This window comes from Mustelus asterias, chromosome 7, assembly GCF_964213995.1.
Source record: "Mustelus asterias chromosome 7, sMusAst1.hap1.1, whole genome shotgun sequence".
Classification (NCBI taxonomy): domain Eukaryota; kingdom Metazoa; phylum Chordata; class Chondrichthyes; order Carcharhiniformes; family Triakidae; genus Mustelus; species Mustelus asterias.
In genome coordinates this window covers 140,529,853-140,555,448 of record NC_135807.1, presented here as the reverse complement: position 1 = coordinate 140,555,448, position 25,596 = coordinate 140,529,853, and the positions used below count along the sequence as shown (strand labels likewise).

At 44.4% G+C, this 25,596-nt stretch overlaps 1 protein-coding gene across 1 annotated transcript in view; it reads left to right on the top strand.

The window, feature by feature from the left end:
- susd5 (sushi domain containing 5) overlaps positions 1 to 25,596 on the top strand; it is an 86,692-nt gene that overhangs the window by 53,032 nt on the left and 8,064 nt on the right. The window contains exon 5 of the mRNA XM_078215523.1: positions 13,452 to 13,567. Coding sequence (XP_078071649.1) covers positions 13,452 to 13,567 — 116 coding nt within the window. The remainder of the gene's footprint in view (positions 1 to 13,451; positions 13,568 to 25,596) is intronic.

Sequence of the window (25,596 nt, the reverse complement as noted above, 5' to 3'; positions counted from 1 at the left end):
GATTGAATTTTTTGAGGAGGTAACCATGTGTGTTGATGAAGGTAGGGCAGTTGATGTCATGTACATGGATTTTAGGAATGCGTTTGATAAGGTCCCCCATGGTCGGCGTATGATGAAAGTAAGGAGGTGTGGGATAGAGCGAAAGTTGGCCGATTGGACAGGTAACTGGCTATCTGATCGAAGACAGAGGGTGGTGGTGGATGGAAAATTTTCAGACTGGGGGCAGGTTGCTAGCGGAGTGCCACAGGGATCAGTGCTTGGTCCTCTGCTCTTTGTGATTTCTACGAATGACTTAGAGGAGGGGGCTGAAGGGTGGATCAGTAAATTTGCTGATGACACCAAGATTGGTGGAGTAGTGGATGAGGTGGAGGGCTGTTGTAGGCTGCAAAGAGACATAGATAGGATGCAGAGCTGGGCTGAGAAAAATGGCAAATGGAGTTTAACCCTGATAAATGTGAGGTGATTCATTTTGGTAGGACAAATTTAAATGTGGATTACAGGGTCAAAGGTAGGGTTCTGAAGACTGTGGAGGAACAGAGAGATCTTGGGGTCCATATCCACAGATCTCTAAAGGTTGCCACTCAAGTGGATACAGCTGTGAAGAAGGCCTATAGTGTGTTAGCTTTGATTAACAGGGGGTAATCCTCTGCACTCTTTCCAGCGCTTCCACATCCTTTTATAGTGAGGTGACCAGAACTGCACACAATATTCCAAATGTGGTCTCACCAAGGTCCTGTACAGTTGCAGCATAACCCCACAGCTCTTAAACTTCAACACACATGGTTCCCTCCTCAAAAAATTCAATCAAATTTGTGAGGCACGACTTGCCCTTCACGAATCCGTGCTGACTATCCCGGATTAATCCGCATCTTTCTAAATGGTCGTAAATCCCATCCCTAAGGACGTTTTCCATCAATTTACCAACCACCGAAGTAAGACTGACCGGTCTATAATTACCAGGGTCATTTCTATTCCCTTTCTTAAACAGAGGAACAACATTCGCCATTCTCCAGTCCTCTGGCACCTTCCCCGTGGACAGTGAGGACCCAAAGATCAAAGCCAAAGGCTCTGCAATCTCATCCCTTGCCTCCCAAAGAATCCTAGGATATATTTCATCAGGCCCAGGGGACTTATCGATCTTCAGTTTATTCAAAACTGCCAGGACATCCTCCCTCCGAACATCTATTTCCTCCAGCCTATTAGCCTGTAACACCTTCTCTTCCTCAAAAACATGGCCCCTCTCCTTGGTGAACACTGAAGAAAAGTATTCATTCATCACCTCGCCTATCTCTACTGATTCCATACACAAGTTCCCACTACTGTCCTTGACCGGCCCTAACCTCACCCTGGTCATTCTTTTATTCCTCACATAAGAGTAAAAAGCCTTGGGGTTTTCCTTGATCCGACCCGCCAAGGACTTCTCACGTCTCCTCCTAGCTCTCGTAAGCCCCTTTTTCAGCTCATTCCTTGCTAACTTGTAACCCTCAATCGAGCCATCTGAACCTTGTTTCCTCATCCCTACATAAGCTTCCCTCTTCCTTTTCACAAGACATTCCACCTCTTTTGTGAACCATGGTTCCCTCACTCGGCCATTTCCTCCCTGCCTGACAGGGACATACCTATCAAGGACACCCAGTATTTGTTCCTTGAAAAAGTTCCACTTTTCATTTGTGCCTTTCCCTGACAGTTTCTGTTCCCAACTTATGCCCCCTAATTCTTGCCTAATCGCATCATAATTACCTCTCCCCCAATTGTACACCTTGCCCTGCCGTACGGCCCTATCCCTCTCCATTGCAATAACAAAAGACACCAAATTGTGGTCACTATCTCCAAAGTGCTCTCCCACAACCAAATCTAACACTTGGCCCGGTTCATTTCCCAGTACCAAATCCAATGTGGCCTCACCTCTTGTCGGCCTATCCACATATTGTGTCAGGAAACCCTCCTGCACACACTGCACAAAAACTGCCCCATCCGAACTATTTGACCTACAAAGGTTCCAATCAATATTTGGAAAGTTAAAGTCCCCCATGACAACTACCCTGTGACCCCCACACATATCCATAATCTGCTTAGCAATTTCTTCCTCCACATCTCTATTACTATTTGGGGGCCTATAGTAAACTCCTAACAACGTGACCGCTCCTTTCCTATTCCTAACCTCAGCCCATATTACCTCAGTGTGCAGATCCCCCTCGAAGTGCCTTTCCGCAGCCGTTAAACTATCCTTGATTAACAATGCTACTCCTCCACCTCTTTTACCAGCTTCCCTACACTTCCCTACACTTCTCTTCAGAGAGACAGAGAGACACCATAGAAACCATAGAAACCTTACAGTACAGCAAGAGGCCATTCGGCCCATCGAGTCTGCACCGACCACAAACCCACCCAGGCCCTATCCCCATATCCCTACATATTTACCCTCCCATCCCTCTAACCTGCACATCTCAGGACACTAAGGGGCAATTTTTAGCATGGCCAATCAACCTAACCAGCACATTTTTGGACTGTGGGAGGAAACCGGAGCACCCGGAGTAAACCCACGCAGACACGAGGAGAATGTGCAAACTCCACACAGACAGTGACCCAAGCCGGGAATCGAACCCAGGTCCCTGGAGCTGTGAAGCAGCAGTGCTAACCACTGTGCTACCGTGCCGCCCATTCAGAGAGAGAAAGACTCCAATCTCCAATTCAGTGAGTGACAGACTCCAAGCTCCCATTCACACAAACACAGACTTCAATCTCCCATTCAAACTGAGTAACAGAATCCAATCTCCCATTCAGAGAGAGAGAGACTCCAATCTCCGACTCACAGTGAGTGACAGACTCCAAGCTCCCATTCACAGAAAGACAGACTACAATCTCCCATTGAAGCTGAGTGACAGAATCCAATCTCCCATTCAGAGAGATTGAAACTCCAATCTCCCATTCACAGTGAGTATAAAAGTTGGGGTCTGATGTTGCAGATGTATAGAATGTTGGTTCGGCCGCATTTGGAATACTGCGCCCAGTTCTGGTCGCCACACTACCAGAAGGATGTGGAGGCTTTAGAGAGAGTACAGAGGAGGTTTACCAGGATGTTGCCTGGTATGGAGGGTCTTAGCTAGGAGAAGAGATTGGGTAAACTGGGGTTGTTCTCACTGGAAAGACGGAGGATGAGGGGTGACCTAATAGAGTTGTATAAAATTATGAAAGGCATAGATAGGGTGAACGGTGGGAAGCTTTTCCCCAGGTCGGTGGTGACGTTCACGAGGGGTCATAGGTTCAAGGTGAGGCAGGGGGGAGGTTTAACACGGATATCAGAAGGACGTATTTTACACAGAGGGTGGTGAGGGCCTAGAATGCGCTGCCGGGCAAGGTGGTGGAGGTGGGCACACTGGGAACGTTTAAGACTTATCTAGATAGCCACATGAACGGAGTGGGAATGGAGGGATACAAAAGAATGGTCTAGTTTGGACCAGTGAGCGGTGTGGGCTTGGAGGGCCGAAGGGCCTGTTCCTGTGCTGTATTGTTCTTTGTTCTTTGTTTGTTTGTTAACAGACCCCAATCTGCCATTTAGAGAGATAGAGAGACACCAATTGCCCATTCACAGTGAGTGACAGACTCCAATATCCCATTCAGAGAGAGAGAGAGAGACTCCAATCTCTCATTCAGAGCAAGAGAGACTCCAATCTCCAATTCAGTGAGAGATTCCAATCTCCCATTCACAGTGAGTGACATTCCAATCTCCCAGTCAGAGAGGGAGAGACTCCAATCTCCCATTCACAGTGAGTGACATTCCAATCTCCCAGTCAGAGAGGGAGAGACTCCAATCTCCCATTCACAGTGAGTGACATTCCAATCTCCCAGTCAGAGAGGGAGAGACTCCAATCTCCCATTCACAGTGAGTGACAGGCCCCAATCTCCCATTCAGAGAGAGAGAGGGACTCCAATCCCCCATTCACAGTGAGAGAGGGACTCCAATCTCCCATTCACAGTGAGAGAGGGACTCCAATCTCCCATTCACAGTGAGTGACATTCCAATCTCCCAGTCAGAGAGGGAGAGACTCCAATCTCCCATTCACAGAGAGAGAGACTCCAATCCCCCATTCACAGTGAGTGACAGGCCCCAATCTCCCATTCAGAGAGAGAGAGGGACTCCAATCCCCCATTCACAGTGAGAGAGGGACTCCAATCTTCCATTCACAGTGAGAGAGGGACTCCAATCCCCCATTCACAGTGAGAGAGGGACTCCAATCCCCCATTCACAGTGAGAGAGGGACTCCAATCCCCCATTCACAGTGAGTGACAGGCCCCAATCTCCCATTCAGAGAGAGAGAGGGACTCCAATCCCCCATTCACAGTGAGTGACAGGCCCCAATCTCCCATTCAGAGAGAGAGAGGGACTCCAATCCCCCATTCACAGTGAGAGAGGGACTCCAATCCCCCATTCACAGTGAGTGACCGACGCTAATCTCCCATTCACAGAAACACAGACTTCAATCTCCCATTCAAACTGAGTGACAGAATCCAATCTCCCATTCAGAAAGACAGACTCCATTCTCCCTTTCACAGTGAGGGATAGATTCCAATCTCCCATTCAGATAGAGAGAGAGACTACAACCACCCATTCAGAGTAAGACACAGACTTCAATCTCCCATTCAGAGACAGAGAGAGACTCCAATCGCCCATTCACAGTGAGTGACAGTCTTCAATCACCCATTCAGAGAGAGAAAGACTCCAATCTCCAATTCAGAGAGAGAGGGGGAAGTTATACAATAAATGGCAGAGCCATCAAGAGTATAGAAACACAGAGGGACCTAGATGTGCAAGTCCACAAATCCTTGAAGGTGGCAGCATAGGTGGGGAAGGTGGTGAAGAAGGCATATGGTATGCTTGCCTTTATAGGACAGGATATAGAGTATAAAAGCTGGAGTCTGATGATGCAGCTGTATCGAACGCTGGTTAGGCCACATTTGGAATACTGCGTCCAGTTCTGGTCGCCGCACTACCAGAAGGACGTGGAGGGTTTAGAGAGAGTGCAGAGAAGGTTTACCAGGATGTTGCCTGGTATGGAGGGTCTTAGCTATGAGGAGAGATTGGGTAAACTGGGCTTGTTCTCCCTGGAAAGACGGAGAATGAGGGGAGACCTAATAGAGGTGTACAAAATTATGAAGGGTATAGATAGGGTGTACAGTGGGAAGTTTTTTCCCAGGTCGGAGGTGACGATCACGAGTGGTCACGGGATCAGGGTGAGAGGGGCGAGGTATAACTCAGATATCAGAGGGATGTTTTTTACACAGAGAGTGGTGGGGGCCTGGAATGCGCTGCCAAGTAGGGTGGTGGAGGCAGACACGCTGGCATCGTTTAAGACTTACCTGGATAGTCACATGAGCAGTCTGGGAATGGAGGGATACAAACGAATGGTCTAGTTGGACCAATGAGCGGCACAGGCTTTGAGGGCCGAAGGGCCTGTTTCCTGTGCTGTACTGTTCTTTGTTCTTCGTTCTAATCTCCCATTCAGAGAGAGAGAGAGACTCCAATCTCCCATTCAGAGAGAGAGAGTGACTCCAATCTCCCATTCACAGTGAGTGACAGTCTCCAATCTCCCATCCAGAGAGAAATTCCAATCTTCCATTTAGAGAGAGAGAGACTCTAATCTCCCATTCAGAGAGGAAGAGGCACTCCAATCTCCCATTCACAGTGAGTGACAGACTCCAAGCTCCCATTCACAGAAACACAGACTACAATCTCCCATTCAAACTGAGTAACAGAATCCAATCTCCCATTCAGAGAGAGAGAAACTCCAGTCTCCCATTCACAGTGAGATACAGACTCCAATCTCCCATTCAGATAGAGAGAGAGAGAATCCAATCTCCCAGTCAGACAGGGAGAGACTCGAATCTCCCATTCACAGTGAGTGACAGACTCCAATCCCCCACTCAGAGAGAGAGAGAGAGAGACTCTAATCTCCCACTCAGAGAGACAGAGAGAGAGCTGGTCTTGTGCTGTTAACTTCTTTCTGTAGCGAGGATGTGCAACTGAGCCTAAATCTCACCAATTGATGAGAAAGAGGTTATTTGTTCATATTCTCAGTTGTTCAGTGGACAGTTGTTTATTTTATCATGGTGAGACTTCTACTATTCAGTATTTAGCACCATGACCCGTGTTGAATGATTCACTCTTTACACTCTTCAGTTAATATCAGAAAAGTGTTAATGTTGTAATCAGTAATTAGAACTATCTGAAGATGTCCTCTGAGAACAGCATAAAACATCATTGACATTTTTATTGTCCCAGTGTGCTTGTTACAGTGACTCATCAACATTGCATGCTGCAGTCAATTCTAACTCTTACTATATTCTGCCTCTCCATCACTGATTCAGCAAACAGTCTAGGAATGTTGTTTACACAGTAAGAAATGAACACGTTTTAGCCTATCCAGAATGACATCACATTTTAACACCTTTACCCTTCCAAGTCACAGGTTCAGGTTAAAATGGAATAAATTTCATGAGAGACAATAAATATAGTCTGAAATATTTATTGCACATTGTGACCACATCTGCCCTGGGGCTAATCTTGTTTTGACAATAACAATTGTGCATTTCTGTGTCCATCTTTTCGTTCTTTATTTTAATTTATCAAGGTCAGAGATACTGTTCAGGAATAATATGCGATCCCATTTTTCTATTGCTCTTGTTATTGAATATTCCTCGGATAGCTGAGTTTGAAGCTGAGCAAAGGAACCTCTTCTTCAATCCCAATCTCTCAAAGGCATCACATCCAGTTTCATTGAGGCATCTTACATTTCTTATGGATGGTTGGTAGTGCCACGTATCAGAATGTAAGCAGCTTTGCACTCTGTGCCCAGTCTGAACCAATCTCTGATTACTCAAAAACATCACACCGAATCCTTTTACAAACTGCAGGAAGAGGAGACTTTGATCCTGAGAATCTGACTCACAGTTGTGTCTTATATCTGTTTTTTTCCCCTCTGGTTTTTTTTGCTAATTATCTTATATCTGTGCCCTCTGGTTATTGCTTAACCTGTCAGTGGAAACAGCTTCTCCTTATTCACCCCATCAAAGTCTCCAATAATTCTGATCTAGGTTGAACAAGGTCAAGATACTACAGAATTTATAATGATGGGCTTTTGGAGAACTAAGTGTCACAGTGAGTTAACTCGGTGTCTACCTCTACCAGTACAGCTGCGAGGTGGGTTTGTGTGAAAAATCCAGGCCTTTTTTCAGTAAATGAAAAGCATATACCAACTCATAATTTGAGAATTGGTATTCCTACTCTGAGAGGGCGGAATGATGACTGGTGCAGCTCTATATGTTTCTCTGAGGCTGCGACAGAAGACATGAACAAATAGCTTTATCGTGTGTCTAGCCCACGATGTACCTGCTGTGGGAATGTTTGCTGATGCCCATGTGCATTGGGAACATGAAAAAAGCGGCACGGTAGCACAGTGGTTAGCACTGCTGCTTCACGGCTCCAGGGTCCCGGGTTCGATTCCCGGCTCGGGTCACTGTCTGTGTGGAGTTTGCACATTCTCCTTGTGTCTGCGTGGGTTTCCTCCGGGTGCTCCGGTTTCCTCCCACAGTCCAAAGATATGCGGGTTAGGTTGATTGGCCAGGTTAGAAATTGCCCCTTAGAGTCCTGGGATGCGTAGGTTAGAGGGATTAGCGGGTTAAAAAAAAAGGGATTAGCGGGTAGGGCCTGGGTGGGATTGTGGTCGGTGCAGACTCGATGGGCCGAATGGTCTCCTTCTGCACTGTAGGGTTTCTATGATTCAATGATTTGCACTTCTACAATTCCTTTCACCACTTTCACACTTCACAAAACACATTACAGACAATGAAATATTTTCAGAGTAGCCATTGTTGTAGGAAATTCAGGTCCTGATTCTTCTGCAATTCAATTGGATCGTGGCTGAATTGTATCTTAAATTCCATCTATTATCCTTGGTTCTACACCCCACAATTCCCTCCCCAACTAAAACCCATAAATATCAGTTTTGAAACTTCCAATTGACCCCCCTGCTCAGCAGCTTTTTAAGGGAGAGAGTTCTAGATTTACACTGCCCTTTCTGTGATAAAATGCTTCCTAATTTTGCCCCTGAACGGTCTGGCTCTTAACGTTAAGGTTATGCCTTCTTGTTTAGGACTTCTCCATTAGAGTTCATATCGGTAGTTTCTCCCTATCAAATCCTATCGTCATCATAAAACACGAGCTACAAATGATTCAAAACTGACTGCCTTCAGCTTCATAATGCAGAAACCTTTTCTTATAAATTACAGCAATGACACAGGGGTAGAATGTCTTCAGGTTTCCCCTGTCTTCACTCTGCAACGCAAGGAGGAGATCAGGAAACTTCCCCCAGCTCTCCGTTCATCCTCTGCAGTAAAGTCTGGTGGGAAAATTAGGAGATGTCCCAAGAAAGTTAGAGTTGCCAATCCTTCAGGCTACTCAGAACCTTCAAGAATGAAAGAGTAATCCTCTGGTTCGTGCTGTGAACAACTTGGGGAAATATTATAAATGAGTTGTTATAAGGTATTGAGATGGCTGTTTAGCGTCGATGGTTAGAGTATGGTGTTGATAATGCCAACATTGTGGGTTTGATTCCTGGACTGGCCAGAGTGTGTTCTGACCAGAATGATTCCAAATTTTCTTTTCAAATTAGTCTAAGGGTGACATGGTGGTAATGTCACTGGGCTATAATCCAGAGATCCAGACAAATGCTCAAGGACTGGTGGAATTTGAATTCAGTTAATAAATATGGAAGATAAAGCTAGGGGCGGCACGGCGGCACGGCGGCACAGTGGTTAGCACTGCTGCCTCACAGTGCCAGGGACCCGGGTTCCTATTCCCTGCTTGGGTCACTGTCTGTGTGCAGTTTGCACATTCTCCCCATGTCTGCGTGGGTTTCTTCCGGGTGCTCTGATTTCCTCCCACAGTCCGAAAGATGTGCAGGTTAAGTGCATTGACTCGAACAGGCGCTGGAGTATGGCGACTAGGGGATTTTCACAGTAACTTCATTGCAGTGTTAATGTAAGCCTTACTTGTGACTAATAAATAAACTTTACTTTTACTTTTTAGTCTTAATAATGGTGACCATTAAACTATGATTGATTGCTGCAAAAGCCCATTTCATTCACTAATGTCCTTTAGGGAAGGAAATCTGTCACCCTTATCCAGTTTGGCCAACATGTGAATCCAGATCCACATCAGTGTGATTGACTCTTAACTGCCCTCTGAAATGATCTAACAAGCCAGTCAGTTCAAGGGCAATTAGGGATGGGTAACAAATATTGGTCTTAGCAGCAATACCCACAACCCAAGAAGGAATAAGGAAATAAAACTCTCCCAGCCCACGAAGCTGCTTTTGTGGTGCAGTGAGCCAGGAGACTTGAGCGGAGCCCATTTTCGGGCTCCGCACTGAGCGACACAGCCTCAGTGTGTCTCCGGCAGCCAAATTTCCGGCGCCGTCAGCTCCGCGCCAATTTCTGGCCAGCGATCGGGGGTTGGTGGGATCAGAGGGCCAACAATGTGGGGGTCGCGGGGCTGGCCAGCGATTGGGAGGCTGGCAGTGCGGGACTACTGTGCATGCTCTGATCTCAGCACTGACAGATCAGCGCAGGTGCAGTGTCCCGCTCAATGCTACGCTGCCGGCCTCTCCAGCGGAAACAGGCCCCGCCCACTGAATTTCAGCATGATTCTCACTCGTGCACTCTGCAGTTCACAGAGTGTGGGAGATTCATTTTGAAATTCCCGCTGAAAAAAAACAATGGGATTTCCTTCAGTTTTTACCCAAATTCAAAACTTAGGAATTTTTGGGAGAATTGCCCCCAGTATTTTTCCAGTTTGTTTGAACAATTCTGTTTATTGGAAGCAAGATTGGCAATGGGGATAAAAGCTGTCTCACCTACCACCAAGAATCAGACAAACCCTCTGTTCATCTTCCTGTTGGTGGGGGCAGGGCACGGCGAGGATGGGTGACGAATGGCAGCCATGTGAGGGCAGAATGACGGACCAATGACGGCCATGTAAGAACATAAGAACATAAGAAATAGGAGCAGGAGTAGGCCATCTAGCCCCTCGAGCCTGCCCCACCATTCAATAAGATCATGGCTGATCTGAAGTGGATCAGTTCCACTTACCCGCCTGATCCCTACAACCCCTAATTCCCTTACCGATCAGGAATCCATCTATCCGTGATTTGAACATATTCAACGAGGTAGCCTCCACCACTTCAGTGGGCAGAGAATTCCAGAGATTCACCACCCTCTGAGAGAAGAAGTTCCTCCTCAACTCTGTCCTAAACTGACCCCCCTTTATTTTGAGGCTGTGCCCTCTAGTTCTAGCTTTCTTTCTAAGTGGAAAGAATCTCTCCACCTCTAACCTACCCAGCCCCTTCATTATCTTATAGGTCTCTCTAAGATCCCCCCTCAGTCTTCTAAATTCCAAGGAGTACAAACCCAATCTGCTCAGTCTCTCCTCATATTCAACACCCCTCAACTCTGGTATCAACCTGGTGAACCTTCTCTGCACTCCCTCCAAGGCCAATATATCCTTCCGCAAATAAGGGGACCAATACTGCGCACAGTATTCCAGCTGCGGCCTCACCAATGCCCTGTACAGATGCAGCAAGACATCTCTGCTTTTATATTCTATCCCCCTTGCGATATAGGCCAACATCCCATTTGCCTTCTTGATCACCTGTTGCACCTACAGACTGGGTTTTTGCATCTCATGCACAAGGACCCCCAGGTCCCTTTGCACAGTAGCATGTTGTAATTTTTTTCCATTTAGATAATAATCCAATTTGCTATTATTTCCTCCAAAGTGAATAACCTCGCATTTGTCAACGTTATACTCCATCTGCCAGATCCTTGCCAACTCACTCAGCCTGTCCAAATCTCTCTGCAGACCTTCTACACCCTCCACACAATTCACTTTTCCACTTATCTTTGTGTCGTCTGCAAACTTTGTTACCCTACAGTCAGTCCCCTCCTCCAGATCGTCTATATAAATGGTAAATAGTTGAGGCCCCAGTACCAATCCCTGCGGCACGCCACTAGTTACCATCTGCCAACCAGAAAAGCACCCATTTATTCCGACTCTCTGCTTCCTGTCGGATAGCCAATCCCCAATCCACGCTAACACCCTACCCCCAACTCCGTGTGACCCAATCTTCTTCAGCAACCTTTTGTGAGGCACCTTATCAAACGCCTTTTGGAAATCCAAAAACACCGCATCCACCGGTTCCCCTCCGTCAACCGCACTAGTCACATCTTCATAAAAATCCAACAAGTTCGTCAAGCACGACTATCCCCTCATGAATCCATGCTGCGTCTGCTTAATGGAACCATTCTTATCCAGATGGCCTGCTATTCCTTCTTTAATGATGGATTCCAGCATTTTCTCAACTACAGACATTAAGCTAACCAGCCTGTAGTTACCCGCCTTTTGTCTATTTCCTTTTTTAAACAGCGGCGTAACATTAGCCGTTTTCCAATACGCCGACACTACCCCAGAATCCAACGAATTTTGATAAATAACCACTAATGCATCCGCTATTACCTCTGACATTTGTTTCAGTAACCTGGGATGCATTCCATCCAGGCCCGGGGACTTGTCCACCTTCAGTCCCGTTAGTCTACCAAGCACTGCCTCCCTGGTAACATTAATTGTATTGAGTACCTCTCCTCCTACCAACTCTCTATCGTTAATATTCAGTAAACTATTAGTGTCTTCCACCGACACAAAAAACTTATTTAAAGTTTCAGCCATTTCCTCATTTCCCACTATTAAATCCCCCCTCTCGTCCTCCAAGGGTCCAACATTCACTCTTGCCACTCTATTCCTTTTTATATATTTGTAAAAGCTTTTACTATCATCTTTTATCTTTAGAGCTAGCCTAGCTTCATAACCTATCTTTCCTTTCTTTATCGCTTTCTTAGTCGTTCTTTGTTGTTTCTTAAAGTTTTCCCAATCTTCCAATTCTCCACTATTTTTGGCCATTCTGTACGCATCGGTCTTTAATTTAATATTCTCCTGAATTTCCTTCGTTATCCACGGCTGGTTATCCCTTTTCTTACAGTCCTTCTTTATCACCGGAATATATTGTTGCTGAGTACTGAAAAGGATCTCCTTAAAAATCCTCCACTGTTCCTCAGCTGTCCTACCTACCAGTCTGCTCTCCCAGTCCACTTTAGCCAATTCAGCCCTCATCCTATCGTACTTCCCTCTGTTCAAACAGAGGACACTGGTATGGGACCCTACTTTCTCCTCTTCCATTTGTACCAGAAATTCGACCATATTGTGATCACTTGACCCAAGAGGATCCTTCACAAGAACATCCTTAATTCTACCTACCTCGTTACACATTACCAGATCTAAGATAACTCGTTCCCTCGTCGGTTCTGTAACATACTGTTCAAGGTAACTATCCCGACAGCATTCTAAGAACTCTTCCGCCATCCCACCCCTTCCAACTTGAGTCAGCCAATCAATATGCAGGTTAAAATCCCCTATGATTATTGCCGTTCCGTTTTTGCACGCATCCATTATTTGCTTGTTTATAGCCCTCCCCACCTCAACATTATTATTTGGGGGCCTATAGACCACGCCTACTAGTGTCTTTCTCCCCCTACTATTCCTTATCTCTACCCATAACGATTCCACGTTTTGTTCCTTAGAGCCTGTGTCATCCCTCACAACTACCCTGATATTATCTTTTATTAACAGAGCTATCCCACCACCTTTTCCTTCCTGTCTATTCTCCCTAAATGCCTGATATTCATCTCCCAGTCCTGGTCTCCCTGCAGCCACGTTTCTGTAATGGCCACTAGATCATACCTATTTGTGCTGATTTGCACCATCAACTCATTAACTTTGTTCTGAATGCTTCGTGCATTCAGGCAAAGTGTCTTTATTCCAGCTTTTATCTGGACCCGATTTGATGTGGGGGCAGGATGGCTGAATGTGAGAGGTGATGTGATGAAACTTCCTATAATACCTCTAACTAAAGCTCCTGTCAGTAACTGGAGATTGAATCTCACTCGTGCTTCCTCTCCTGATAATAAGGACAGGTTTGTCTTTATTGTCTGCCACAACATAGAGATTGGCGGGATCATGGAGAGAAAACATTTGCACTATTTCTCCAGGAACTTTGTCAATCTTCAACTGTCCAAATTCCACTGGAATCCCAAACATCAGCAAGATATTTACCTGCATCAGAATGTTAGCAGTTCCAGATTGCCACATGTTTAACAACAGAGTAAGAAATGCAAAGTGTAATCCTGGAATGACTGATAGCTTTGAGTTCTTGTTCTCAGAATGGTGCAGAATGAAGAGTTGGAGCCTTCTTCAAAACAGGTTTCAATAAGAGTGAAACACGCTGTGGAAGAAAATGAGTGTAAATGGAATATAACTGATTAAATGTGTTTCTGTTTCCATACAGGATAACGATCTGCAGTAATATAGGCTTTGGCCAACAGGACATCCGAACTGTCCGTGTAAAAACTGAGGCAGCTTCTTCAACTGGTCAATATGATTCATTCTGCATTAAAGATCAAGGTTAGTGCAGAAATGCACACAGTCAACATGTTAACCCTTTACAGTGGTTACAATGTCTATCATACTTTGGGAGTTTTCCACAGAGAAGATTTGGAAATCAGTTACATTTTACATTGAAGTCACACAGGTTTAACACTCTTCCCTGATATGATGTAAGATAAAGAGGAATGAAAAATATGTTCAGGGGTTCTGAAGAAGGTCAGGAACAGGATGGGAATTGAGATATAGTCGGTCAGCTTTTACGACCTGACTGGCCAGGCCAGGTCTGACCAGACTAAAGTTCAAGAGTGAGTGTCCTGTTCTCCAAGTGGGACAGTGTGGTGTGATTGGTTGCTTTATAGAAATGTCTAGAAATAAAATTCTGTCAGCTGTGTGCATTGTGTAAAAGATATTAAATTCTGATTTTACATTTCATTTGACTTGCTGTAAAAGTTTCAGAAAGATTGAACTTTGTGACCTGTTACAGTTGAAGAGAGCCTTGGTCAGATCCCTTCTGGCAAGTTCAGTTCTGGGTGCTGTACGTGAGGAAGGTGCAACATTGATTCACCACATTCTTTCTTCTCTTTCACAGAAAGTGGGAGTCACTGGCCAAGCCAGCATTTATTGCCTATCCCTAATTGCCTTTGAGAAGCTGTGATAGAACCATAGAAACCATAGAACCACTGAAAAGTTACAGCACAGAAGGAGGCCATTTGGCCCATCGTCCATGCCAGACCGAGGTGCCCTTTCTAATCCCACCTTCCCGCAACTGGCCCATAGCCCTGCAGCTTACAGCACTCAAGGTGCAGATCCGGGTACTTTTTAAAAGAGTTTAGAGTCTCTGCCTTAACCACCAACTCAGGCAGCGAATTACAGACACCCACTACCCTCTGCGTAAGAAACTTCTTCCTCATGCCTCCACTATTACTCCTATCACTTACCTTGAATCTGTGTCCCCTGGTTCTAGAATTCTCCACCAAGGGAAACAATTTTATCCTGTCCACTCTATCTCTTCCCCTGATAATTTTGTACACCTCAATCAAGTCACCCCCTCAGCCTTCTTTGTTCCAAGGAAAATAACTCTAACCTATCCAATCTCTCCCTGTAGCTGCACTTTTCCAGCCCTGGCAACATTCTTGTAAACCTCCTCTGCACTCTCTCCAGAGCAATTCCACCCTTCCTGTAATGTGGTGACCAGAACTGCACACAATATTCCAGTTGTGGCCTCACCAGTGTTTTATACAATTCCAACATTATATCCTTACTTTTATATTCTATACCTCTGCCAATGAAGGATTGCATTCCGCATGCCTTCTTTACAACCTTGTCTACTTGAACTGCTGCCTTTAGGGATCTGCGTACTTGTTCGCCAAGATCTCTGGCTTCATCTTCCCCTCTTAGTATATTTCCATATATTGTGTACTCCCTATAATTGTTCGACCTCCCTAAATGCATTACTTCACACTTCTCTGTGTTAAAATTCATCTGCCAATTTACCGCCCACTCCACAAACCCTTCGATATCGTTTTGGAGGTTATAACTATCCTTGACACTATCCATTACTCGGCCAATCTGTGTCACCTGCAAATTTCTCAGTCATGCCCCTCACATTCACGTCCAAATCGTTAATATATAACACAAACAGTAAGGGTCCCAACACTGAGCCCTATGGAACACCACTTGAAACAACTTCCCATTCACAAGGGCATCTATTGACCATTACCCTTTGTTTCCTGTTGCCAAGCCAACCTTGTATTCAGTTTGTCACGTTACCCTGTATCCCACGGGCTTTTACTTTTTTGACCAATCTGTGGGACCTTGTCAAATGCTTTGCTAAAATCCATGTACACAACATCCACTGCACTACCTTCATCAACCCTTCTTGTCACTTCCTCAAAAAATTCAATCAAATTTGTGAGGCAAGACCTTCCTTAACAAATCCATGCTGCCCATCCCTGACTGGTCCATGCCTTTCTACGTGACAGTTAATCCTATCTGTCAGGATTGATTCTACTAATTTGCTCACCATCAATGTAAGACTAACTGACCTATAATTGTTTGACATTTCCTTCAATGCCTTTTTAAACAATGGAACTACATTTGCATTTCCCCAGTCTTCTGGTACCTCCCCTGTATCTAGTGAGGATTGGGAAGTCATCCTTAGAGCCTCTGCTATCTCCTCCCTGACCTCCTGCAGCAGCCTCAGAAACAATCCATCTGGCTTTGGTGATGTATCAACTTCCAACGATTCCAACCCTTTGAATACTTCCTCTCTCTTCATGATTATCCCATCCAATACCTCACAGTGTTCCTAAATCTGTTTACTAAATCTGCATCATCTCTTTCCTTTGTAAACATGGAGACAAATTATTCATTTAAAACCCTTCCCACAGCCTCTGCATCTACACATAAGTTCCATTCTTCATCTCTGATAGGTCCCTCTTTTTTCTTAACTAACCTTTTACCATTAATATTTTGGTAAAACATCTTTGGGTTTTCTTTAAATACTGATATGTTTTCATGCCCCCTCTTTAATTTCATTTTTAACTTTGTCCCTGTACTTCTTATATTTGTCTCGGCTCTCTGGAGCGCTTAGTTCTTTGTGCTTATCGTACGCTTTCTTTTTCTGTTTGATCTTCCCCTGTATTCCTGTAGACAACCAAGGAGATCTAGATTTGGCAGTACCGCTCTTATATTTGGAGAGGACATGTTTACTTTGTACATGTAGGATCTGGCTTTTTACTGCTTCCCGTTGGTTTTCCACTGATTTATCCTCCAGCAGTGCTGTCCAGTCCACCTCAGCCAAGACCCTTCTCATTCCTGCAAAATTTGCCTCTCCCCAGTTCAAAACTTTTATTCCTGCTTTATCGCTGTCCTTCTCCACGGTAATGCTAAATCGAACTGAATTGTGATCACTATCCGTGATATGGTCACCAACTATCACTTGACCCACTTTCCCTTCTTCCTTCCCAAGACTAGCTCTAGAATTGCATCTCCTCTCGTTGGTTTGTCATTAATTGGCTGAAAACATTTTCCTGAATATACTGCATGGATTTTTCTCCCTCAATGCCCCTTATATTGTTTAAATTCCAGTTGATATTGGGATAGTTAAAGTCTCCCACTATTATTGCCCTCTTGTTCTTACAGGCAGAAATGTGTCCACATACTTGTTCTTCTTTCTCCCTTTCATTATTTGGGGGTGTGTAGTCTACTCCCAGTAGTGTCACTGCCCCTTTTTTATTTCTAAGCTCAACCCATAAAGCCTCGTTTGTTGACCCATTTCGTACATCATCCCTTCTCACAAAGGGAATTCATTTTTTAACAGTTAGTTCTACTCCCCCTCCTTTTTTATCTCCCATTCTATCATGTCTGAAGATTCTATAATCACTCATTGAAGGTAAGTGAGGGCCTCGATCTTCACGCTTTCTTTATACTTCACTCCCAGAAGAGTGTCCCTCAAAGGTCTGGTGCTCTCCACTCCCCAAAGGTAAGAGCTACCTACCTTCTTGAACTGCAGCAGTCCCTGAGGCGTAGGTACACGTACAGTGCTGTTAGGAGGGAGTTCCAGCATTTTGGCCCAGCGACAATGTATGACTGGCCAATATATTTCCAAATCAGGATGATGTTGGCTTGGAGGGGAACCTCCAGGTGATGGTGTTCCCAGATATCTGCTGCCCTTGTTCTTTTAGATGGTAGCAGTTGAGGATTTGGAAGGTGCTGCCTAAGGAGCCTTGATGAGTTGTTATCAAGAAAGGCAATTAAATTCTGAGGACAGATTGCAGAAACTTTACTTGTATTCCTTCGGATTTACAAGATTGAGGAATGATCTGATTTGGATGTTTAAAATTTTTAAAGGATTTGATAGGTTAGATACGGAAACATTATTTCCTCTGGTGAAGAAATTAAAAAACAAGGGAACACAATCTTAAAATTAGAGCCATGCTCTTTACAGAGAATGCACTATTTTTATACCAAGGGTAGTGGAAATCTGGAATGCTCTCCCACCAAGACTATGGGTGCTGGGGGCTGATTGGGGCATTCAGGTTAAGGTATCAAAGAATATGGCACATTGTTGTGTAAATGTGGTTGAGTTACAGATCTAATTGAATGGTGGAGCAGATTGGAGGGGCTGAATGGCCACCTCCTACAAGTTTATAGTTGGTTTTTGTGGAGATTTCTCCACAAATCTTGGTCTGGATCACAAACCCCATATTTATCACTTCACATCAGTGCTACCATCAATCACTGAAAGGAGTGAGTAGGTTTTGTTACTTCTGTTGACAATAAATTGGGAACTCAAGACTGGAGCAAAGAAAGCAGTGAACATTATCGGACATTCTCCCTTCAGTCAATGGTATCCCTTCAGTTCCAGCAGATCGAGATTCAATACTCAAACACAATTCCATGGGTGACAAACACTTTGTCTCAGTGTGATCCTAGATTTATTCAATGAGTATCACAGTCCAGTTCTGTTCTGTCACACGGCTGAACCATTCAGGAGAGGATTCACAGGGTGATAGCCAGGGCATTATTGCCAATAGTTCTCCTCCCCAGTCCAGATATTCTTCAGGAACTGGAGAGCTCATGTACAGCATTGTCCTGGCTGACAGGTTAATGCAGTACAGATCAGGGATAAAAACTCTCTGTCTTTGTGACTCAATATTATGGACAGTTTCTTCTTCCCTCTGACTCATTGTGTGTAGGACAGCTGCCATTCCGTTTCCCTGCTTGGGAAAGAGACAGTGTCCTTTTAATGATTGAATTTTAATATTCAAAGTATTAACCCTGTTGGAAGAGAACAGTCTTTGCAAATTTTTGAATATCGGCATAGTTTAATAGGGAATTGAGTGCGTGGCAATCTGCATAGCCCGTCTGACATAGGCCCAGATTCATATTTTAAAAGATACTGGAACACCATCTCAATAAAGTTATGTCTTTTGTCCAACCCCATCCCTGGTTTTAATCAGTCCAGTACTAACTACCATGCCTTCCTGGACCCTAAACTCATTTCCTACACCTCTCTATCTCACTTCCCTTCTTTAAGATGCTCCCTTAATAACTACCTCCTTGGATGAGTTTTTCACCAGCTGCTGTAGCATTGCTATGTCTGACTCGATTTCCCTGCCCAGTGAAGCAGTTGAGGCTACCTCATTGAATGTTTTTAAGGCAAGGATAGATACATTTTTGAACAACAGTAAAGGAATTAAGGATTATGGTGAGTGGGCGGGTAAGTGGAGCTGAGTCCACGAAAAGATCAGCCATGATCTTATTGAATGGCGGAGCAGGCTCAAGGGGCCAGATGGCCTACTCCTGCTCCTAGTTCTTATGTTCTTATGATATGTAGTTTTGATTTATAGTGTTGCTGTGAGTGGCCTTGTTCTCTAAGTATACGTTATTATGTGAAATTGTTCCAAAAAGCTTTTTTATGGTCCCTGTTATTACTTTTTTTTGTGGAAGGTTGGCTTTGCGTGAGGTGTTTCTGCCAAAACTACTTTAAGGATGGTTGTGGTTGTCATGGTGTCTGAAGGTGTTGACCAGCCTGCTGGTTGCACTGACATAGTGGAGACTGTAATTGACTGTTTGGTTGTGTTGAAGGGCAGGGACTTGTTGCTTGCCCTGGTTCATTGCAGCATGATGTGGAGATGCCGGCGTTGGACTGGGGTAAACACAATAAGAAGTCTCACAACACCAGGTTAAAGTCCAACAGGTTTATTTGGTAGCAAAAGCCACTAGCTTTCGGAGCGCCGCTCCAGCGCTGCGAAAGCTAGTGGCTTTTGCTATCAAATAAACCTGTTGGACTTTAACCTGGTGTTGTGAGACTTCTTACTGCCATTGCAGCATGACAGGCAGTTCCAGCATTTCAGTGTAGGTAGATGATTGATTACAGAGGTGCAGATGAGGTGGGCTGCTATCATACAGAGGGATCAGAGCTAATCTCTGTTTGGTCGATAGTGCAGCCATTTAAACATTTCTTAATGGGGCATCCCAATAAACCATGCAATCCCAAACACCAATTAACTGATTAATCCATCGTCCATTCCAAATGGTTTGTTTAATGATTCACGTAACAAAATTATTTCACTACTTTTCAAAGACAGATGCTTGTTCTAGTAGTTAGTAAGTTCAACTATGACTTTGTCAAGTATTTTGGGGAGATGATTGAATGGTAAAGCAACAAATTCAATTTAATCATCAGGAATGAAATAAATGAGAGAAATGACCATTTACAGTTCATCTTGTCTTTACATTGAAAAGTTTGTTGAATGGAACAGCAGTAATGGATGATTATTTCTGTCTTCCTTGGACCAAAGAAACATGGAAATTAGAAGCAGGAGTAGGCCATTCGGCCCTTCAAGCATGCCCCATGTTCATTATGATCATCCAAATCAATAGCCTGATCCCACCTTCCCTCCTATCCTTTGAACCCCTTCGCCTCAAGAGCATCTAACTCCTTCTTGGAAACACATGTTTTGACCTCAACTACTTTCTGTGGTACTGAATTCCACACATTCACTACCGTCTGGGTGAAGAAGTTTCTCCTCATCTCAATCCTAAAAGGTTTACCCCATATCCTTAGACAATGTTCCCTGGACCTGGACTCTCCCACCATCAGGAACCTCCTTCCTGCATCTACCTTGTCTAGTCCTGTTAAAATTTTATAGGTCTCTATGAGATCCCCGTCATTCTTCCAAACTCTAACTAATATAATTCAAAACAACTCAATCTCTCCCCATACGGCAGTCCCACCATCCCAGGAATCAGTCTGGTAAACCTTTGCTGCACTCCCTCTAGAGCAAGAACATCTTTCCTCAGATAAGGAAATCAAAACTACACACAATATTCCAGGTGTGGCCTCACCAAGGCCTTGTATAATTGCAGCAAGACATACCAGTTGTAATTTAAAATCATGATTTAATTAATGATGTCAGCAGAAACCTTTGACTTAGACTGCAGCTATTGGTCCACAGCACGTACCTGTAAAATGCTGACAGGAGTTATACTGCTTGCGACACAAAGTCAGTTTAGTTTCCTGGATGCAGTTCCCCTGTTCTCTATTTTACTGTTACAACAGTGAGCAGGAGGGCCTCCTCACAGGTAAATTACTCCACATAAAGATATAAAAAGACCCCAGTACTCTAAACACTCCCTTCCCCCAGATCCCACCACCCCCCAGCTGCTGCTCAGTCTTCAAGCCTGGCTCCATATTGCAGGGGATTTACACACTGAAATTGAAGGGTGAAAGCACAACACACTTTTCCCTTAATGCATTCAAGTGATAGTGAAAACCCAGCCAGCATCATTGTGAACCATTTATTTGCCTTTATGCTGTTTGTTAATTGATTTATGGACTGTTATACTTCAGCCTCTGCATTTGTTGGCTTGCTTGTTACTGGCCTATATATATATATATATATATAATTCTGAGCTTATTTATATAAATCTGTCTGGAAATATTCATTTTCTGTGCAAATATACTTTTCTATTTCTGTATATTTATTGAACTGGTTATATATTCAGTGGCCCATTCATCTATGTTTTCCTATTGTGTTTATTCATTGGCCATTCTTGTGTATGTATTTGATGTGTATGTTTATCATGTGTATTTACTGAATCGTTGCAATGCAGTGGAGGCCATTTTAGCCCATCCTGACTGTGCCAACTCTCTGAATGAACATTTCACCTAGTACCTCCCCTACCTCCTCCCCTTAATCCGTAACATTTTAATTCCCTTTTGAATGCTTTGAGCGAACCTGCCTCCACCACACTCTCAAGCAGTGCATTCCAAACCCTAACCACTCGCTGGGTGAAAAAGATTTTTCTCACGTCGATTTTACTTCTTTTGCCAATCACTTTAAATCTGAATACTCTCGTTCTCGATTGTTTCACAAGTGGGAACGGTTTCGCTCTATCGACTCTCTCCGAACCCCTCATGATTTTGGATGCCAAATTTCCTCTCAAGCCTCTCCAAGGGTAACTGTCCCAACTGCTCCAATCTTTCTATTGAACTTCCTTAATCTTGGAAACATTTTTGTGAATCTGTTCTGCACTCTCTCTAATGCCTTCACATTTTTCCTAATCTGTGGTGCCCAGAACTGGATGCAATATTCCAGCTGAATCTGAACGAGTGACTTATACATGTTTAACAGAACATCCTTTCTCTTGTACTCTATGCCCCTATTAATAAAGCCTAGGATACTGTATGCTTTATGAACCACTCTCTCAATTGGCCCCACATGTGTAGATGTGTTGTCCTACACACACAGACTTGTCTGGGGCTCATGTTAGAAATTGGGCTGCTAACCCATTTACTGTCTTTTAGACTTTGGTACAGAATTGTGGGCTTTATGTACACAACCTGTCACACAACTCTCCCAGAGGGAAATGTTCCACACTTGGAACATGCAACTGAATTTTTCTGTGGGTGCCTGGACATTTTGCAGCTCCCAAGCTTGAACTTGACCTCAGTACCCCCACTGGAGCAACTTCATGTGAGACGTGCTCCAAATGCACGTCCAAATATGGACATTAAGTGAACAAGGGAAGATGGATCTAAGAGGAGGGTCCTCAGTGATGTCTGACCAGCAGATCCATTGGCAGCACAGGGACATAGGAGCAGGAGTAGGCCATTCATTTCCTTCAGGGGAGGAAACCTGAAGCCTTTACATGATCTGGGCCTACACTTGACTCCGGTTTATGTACCATATGGTTAACAACCCTTAACCCGGCACAGAAACTAACCGAGGGCAGGAGATGTGGCCCACACCAAGATTTACCTCAGGTGAATGTTGATCATCTGGATGGTCAGATTCGGAGATTTATCCTCTGTATTAGGGGGTGGGTTATCTGATTGGGTTGGCTGAACTTTCCCAGCCCAGTGCAGACAGGTTTTGTGGAAATATGGGGAATAGGAAAGTAGTGGGAAATCCCACAATACAGCTCTGCCTCTGGTTGCCTTTCCCGGGGGGTGGGTTGTCACAGGAATTGACAGTCTTTTCCATAGAGAGAGAAAGGCAGGCAATGAAAATCCCAATCAAGGATTATTTTCCCTTAGCAGGACAACTTTACTGGTGTCACACGGGCCACTCTGTCAGGAGACTGGCAACATTCCCATCAGGAGGTCAGTGAGCCATGGGTAGCACTAGGGGACTGCAAAGCTCGCCTGGGTCCAGGAACAGTCACCTGAACTCCTCTGGAGGAGCAATCCCCCCTTTCTGAGGCCCCTCAGCTTCACTACTGAAGAGGGAAGCCTTCATGAGCACCTTCATTTTGAGGTGCTCTCGAGATCATCTTACTGGCCGGCAGCATTCACCTCTGACAAAATCCTCACAGGGCGTGACAGGGTGGTTGCTGATAGCACTTTTCCCCAGGCTGCTGAGTCTAGAACCAGGGAACATCATCTCAGAATAAGAGTGAGGCCATTTAAGACTGAGATGAGGAGGAATTTCTTCACTCAGAGGGTGGTGAATCTCTGGAATTCTCCACCCCAAACAGCTGTGGAAGCTCAATCATTGAGCATGTTTAAGACAAAAATTGATGGCTTTCTGGAAATGAATGACATGAAGGGATATGGAGATAGTGTGAGAAAGTAGCATTCAGGTGGATGATCTGTCATGATCTAATTGAATGGCTAAAGACTTGTTGGGTTGAATGGCCTACTCCTGCTCCTATGTCCCTGTGCTGCCAATGGATCTGCTGGTCAGACATCACTGAGGACCCTCCTCTTAGATCCATCTTCCCATGTCCACCTAACGTCTGTATTTGGATGTGAAATTGGAGGATGCCTCACATGAAGTTGCACCAGTTGGGGTACTGAGGATTTTTATGACACTCCGGCAGCTTCTGTAGTAGTTTTATCTGTTACTGACCTAAAGATTTGAACTCTCAATCTCAAAGCTGCTAGTTTAGTATCTACATTATCAAACTTTCTGCAGATTATTTATTTAAAGAAATGTATTTCTCGTATTCCTTCCACATGAAGGTTCCGGTTTCAAGTCTCAATTCAGGACTTGAACACTGCTATCTAGGAGTGTTACCCAGGCAGTGATATCTAGGAGTGTTATCCAGGCAGTGTTATCGAGGCAGTGTTATCTAGGCAGTGTTATCTAGGCAGTGTTATCGAGGAGTGTTATCTGGGCAGTGTTATCTAGGCCGTGTTATCTAGGCAGCGTTATCTAGGCAGCGTTATCTAGGCAGTGTTATCTAGGCAGTGTTATCGAGGAGTGTTATCTAGGAGTGTTATCTAGGCAGTGTTATCTAGGCAGTGTTATCTAGGCAGTGTTATCTAGGCACTGTTATCTAGGCACTGTTATCTAGGCACTGTTATCTAGGCACTGTTATCTAGGCACTGTTATCTAGGCAGTGTTATCTAGGCACTGTTATCTAGGCAGTGTTATCTAGGCAGTGTTGTCTAGGCAGTGTTGTCTAGGCAGTATTATCTTGGCAGTGTTATCTAGGCAGTGTTATCTAGGCAGTGTTATCTAGGCAGTGTTATCTAGGCAGTGTTGTCTAGGCAGTGTTGTCTAGGCAGTGTTATCTAGGCAGTGTTATCTGGGCTGTGTTATCTAGGCATTGTTATCGAGGAGTGTTATCTAGGCAGTGTTATCTAGGCAGTGTTATCTAGGCAGTGTTATCTAGGCAGTGTTATCTAGGCAGTGTTATCTAGGCACTGTTGTCTAGGCACTGTTATCTAGGCAGTGTTATCTGGGCAGTGTTATCGAGGAGTGTTATCGAGGAGTGTTATCTAGGCAGTGTTATCTAGGCAGTGTTATCGAGGAGTGTTATCGAGGAGTGTTATCGAGGAGTGTTATCTAGGCAGTGTTATCTAGGCAGTGTTATCTAGGCAGTGTTATCTAGGCAGTGTTATCTAGGCACTGTTATCTAGGCAGTGTTATCTAGGCAGTGTTATCTAGGCAGTGTTATCTAGACAGTGTTATCTAGGAGTGTTATCTAGGCAGTGATATCTAGGCACTGTTATCTGGGCACTGTTAGCGAGGCAGTGTTATCTAGGCGGTGTTATCTGGGCACTGTTAGCGAGGCAGTGTTATCTAGGCTGTGTTATCCAGGCAGTGTTATCTAAGCAGTGTTATCTAGGCAGTGTTATCTAGGCGGCGTTATCAAGGGAGTGTTACCTAGGCAGTGTTATCTAGGCAGTGTTATCTAGGCAGTGTTATCGAGGAGTGTTATCTCGGCACTGTTATCTAGGAGTGTTATCTAGGCACTGTTATCTAGGCACTGTTATCTGGGCAGTATTATCTAGGCAGTGTTATCTAGGCACTGTTATCTAGGCACTGTTATCTAGGCAGTGTTATCTAGGCAGTGTTATCTAAGCAGTGTTATCTAGGCAGTGTTATCTAGGCAGTATTATCTAGGCAGTGTTATCTAGGCACTGTTATCTCGGCAGTGTTATCTAGGCAGTGTTATCTAGGCAGTGTTATCTCGGCAGTGTTATCTAGGCAGTGTTATCTAGGCAGTGTTATCTAGGCAGTGTTATCTCGGCAGTGTTATCTAGGTAGTGTTATCTAGGCAGTGTTATCTAGGCAGTGTTATCTAGGCAGTGTTATCTAGGCACTGTTATCTAGGAGTGTTATCGAGGCAGTTTTCTAGGCAGTGTTATCTAGGCAGTGTTATCTAGGCACTGTTATCTAGGCACTGTTATCTAGGCAGTGTTATCTAGGCAGTGTTATCTAGGCAGTGTTATCTAGGCAGTATGATCTAGGCAGTGTTATCGAGGCAGTATTATTTAGGCAGTGTTATCTAGGCACTGTTATCTCGGCAGTGTTATCTAGGCAGTGTTATCTAGGCAGTGTTATCTAGGAGTGTTATCTAGGCAGTGTTATCTAGGCATTGTTATCTAGGCAGTGTTATCTAGGCAGTGTTATCTAGGCACTGTTATCTAGGAGTGTTATCTAGGCAGTTTTCTAGGCAGTGTTATCTAGGCAGTGTTATCTAGGCAGTGTTATCTAGGCAGTGTTATCTAGGCACTGTTATCTAGGCAGTGTTATCTAGGCAGTGTTATCTAGACAGTGTTATCCAGGAGTGTTATCTAGGCA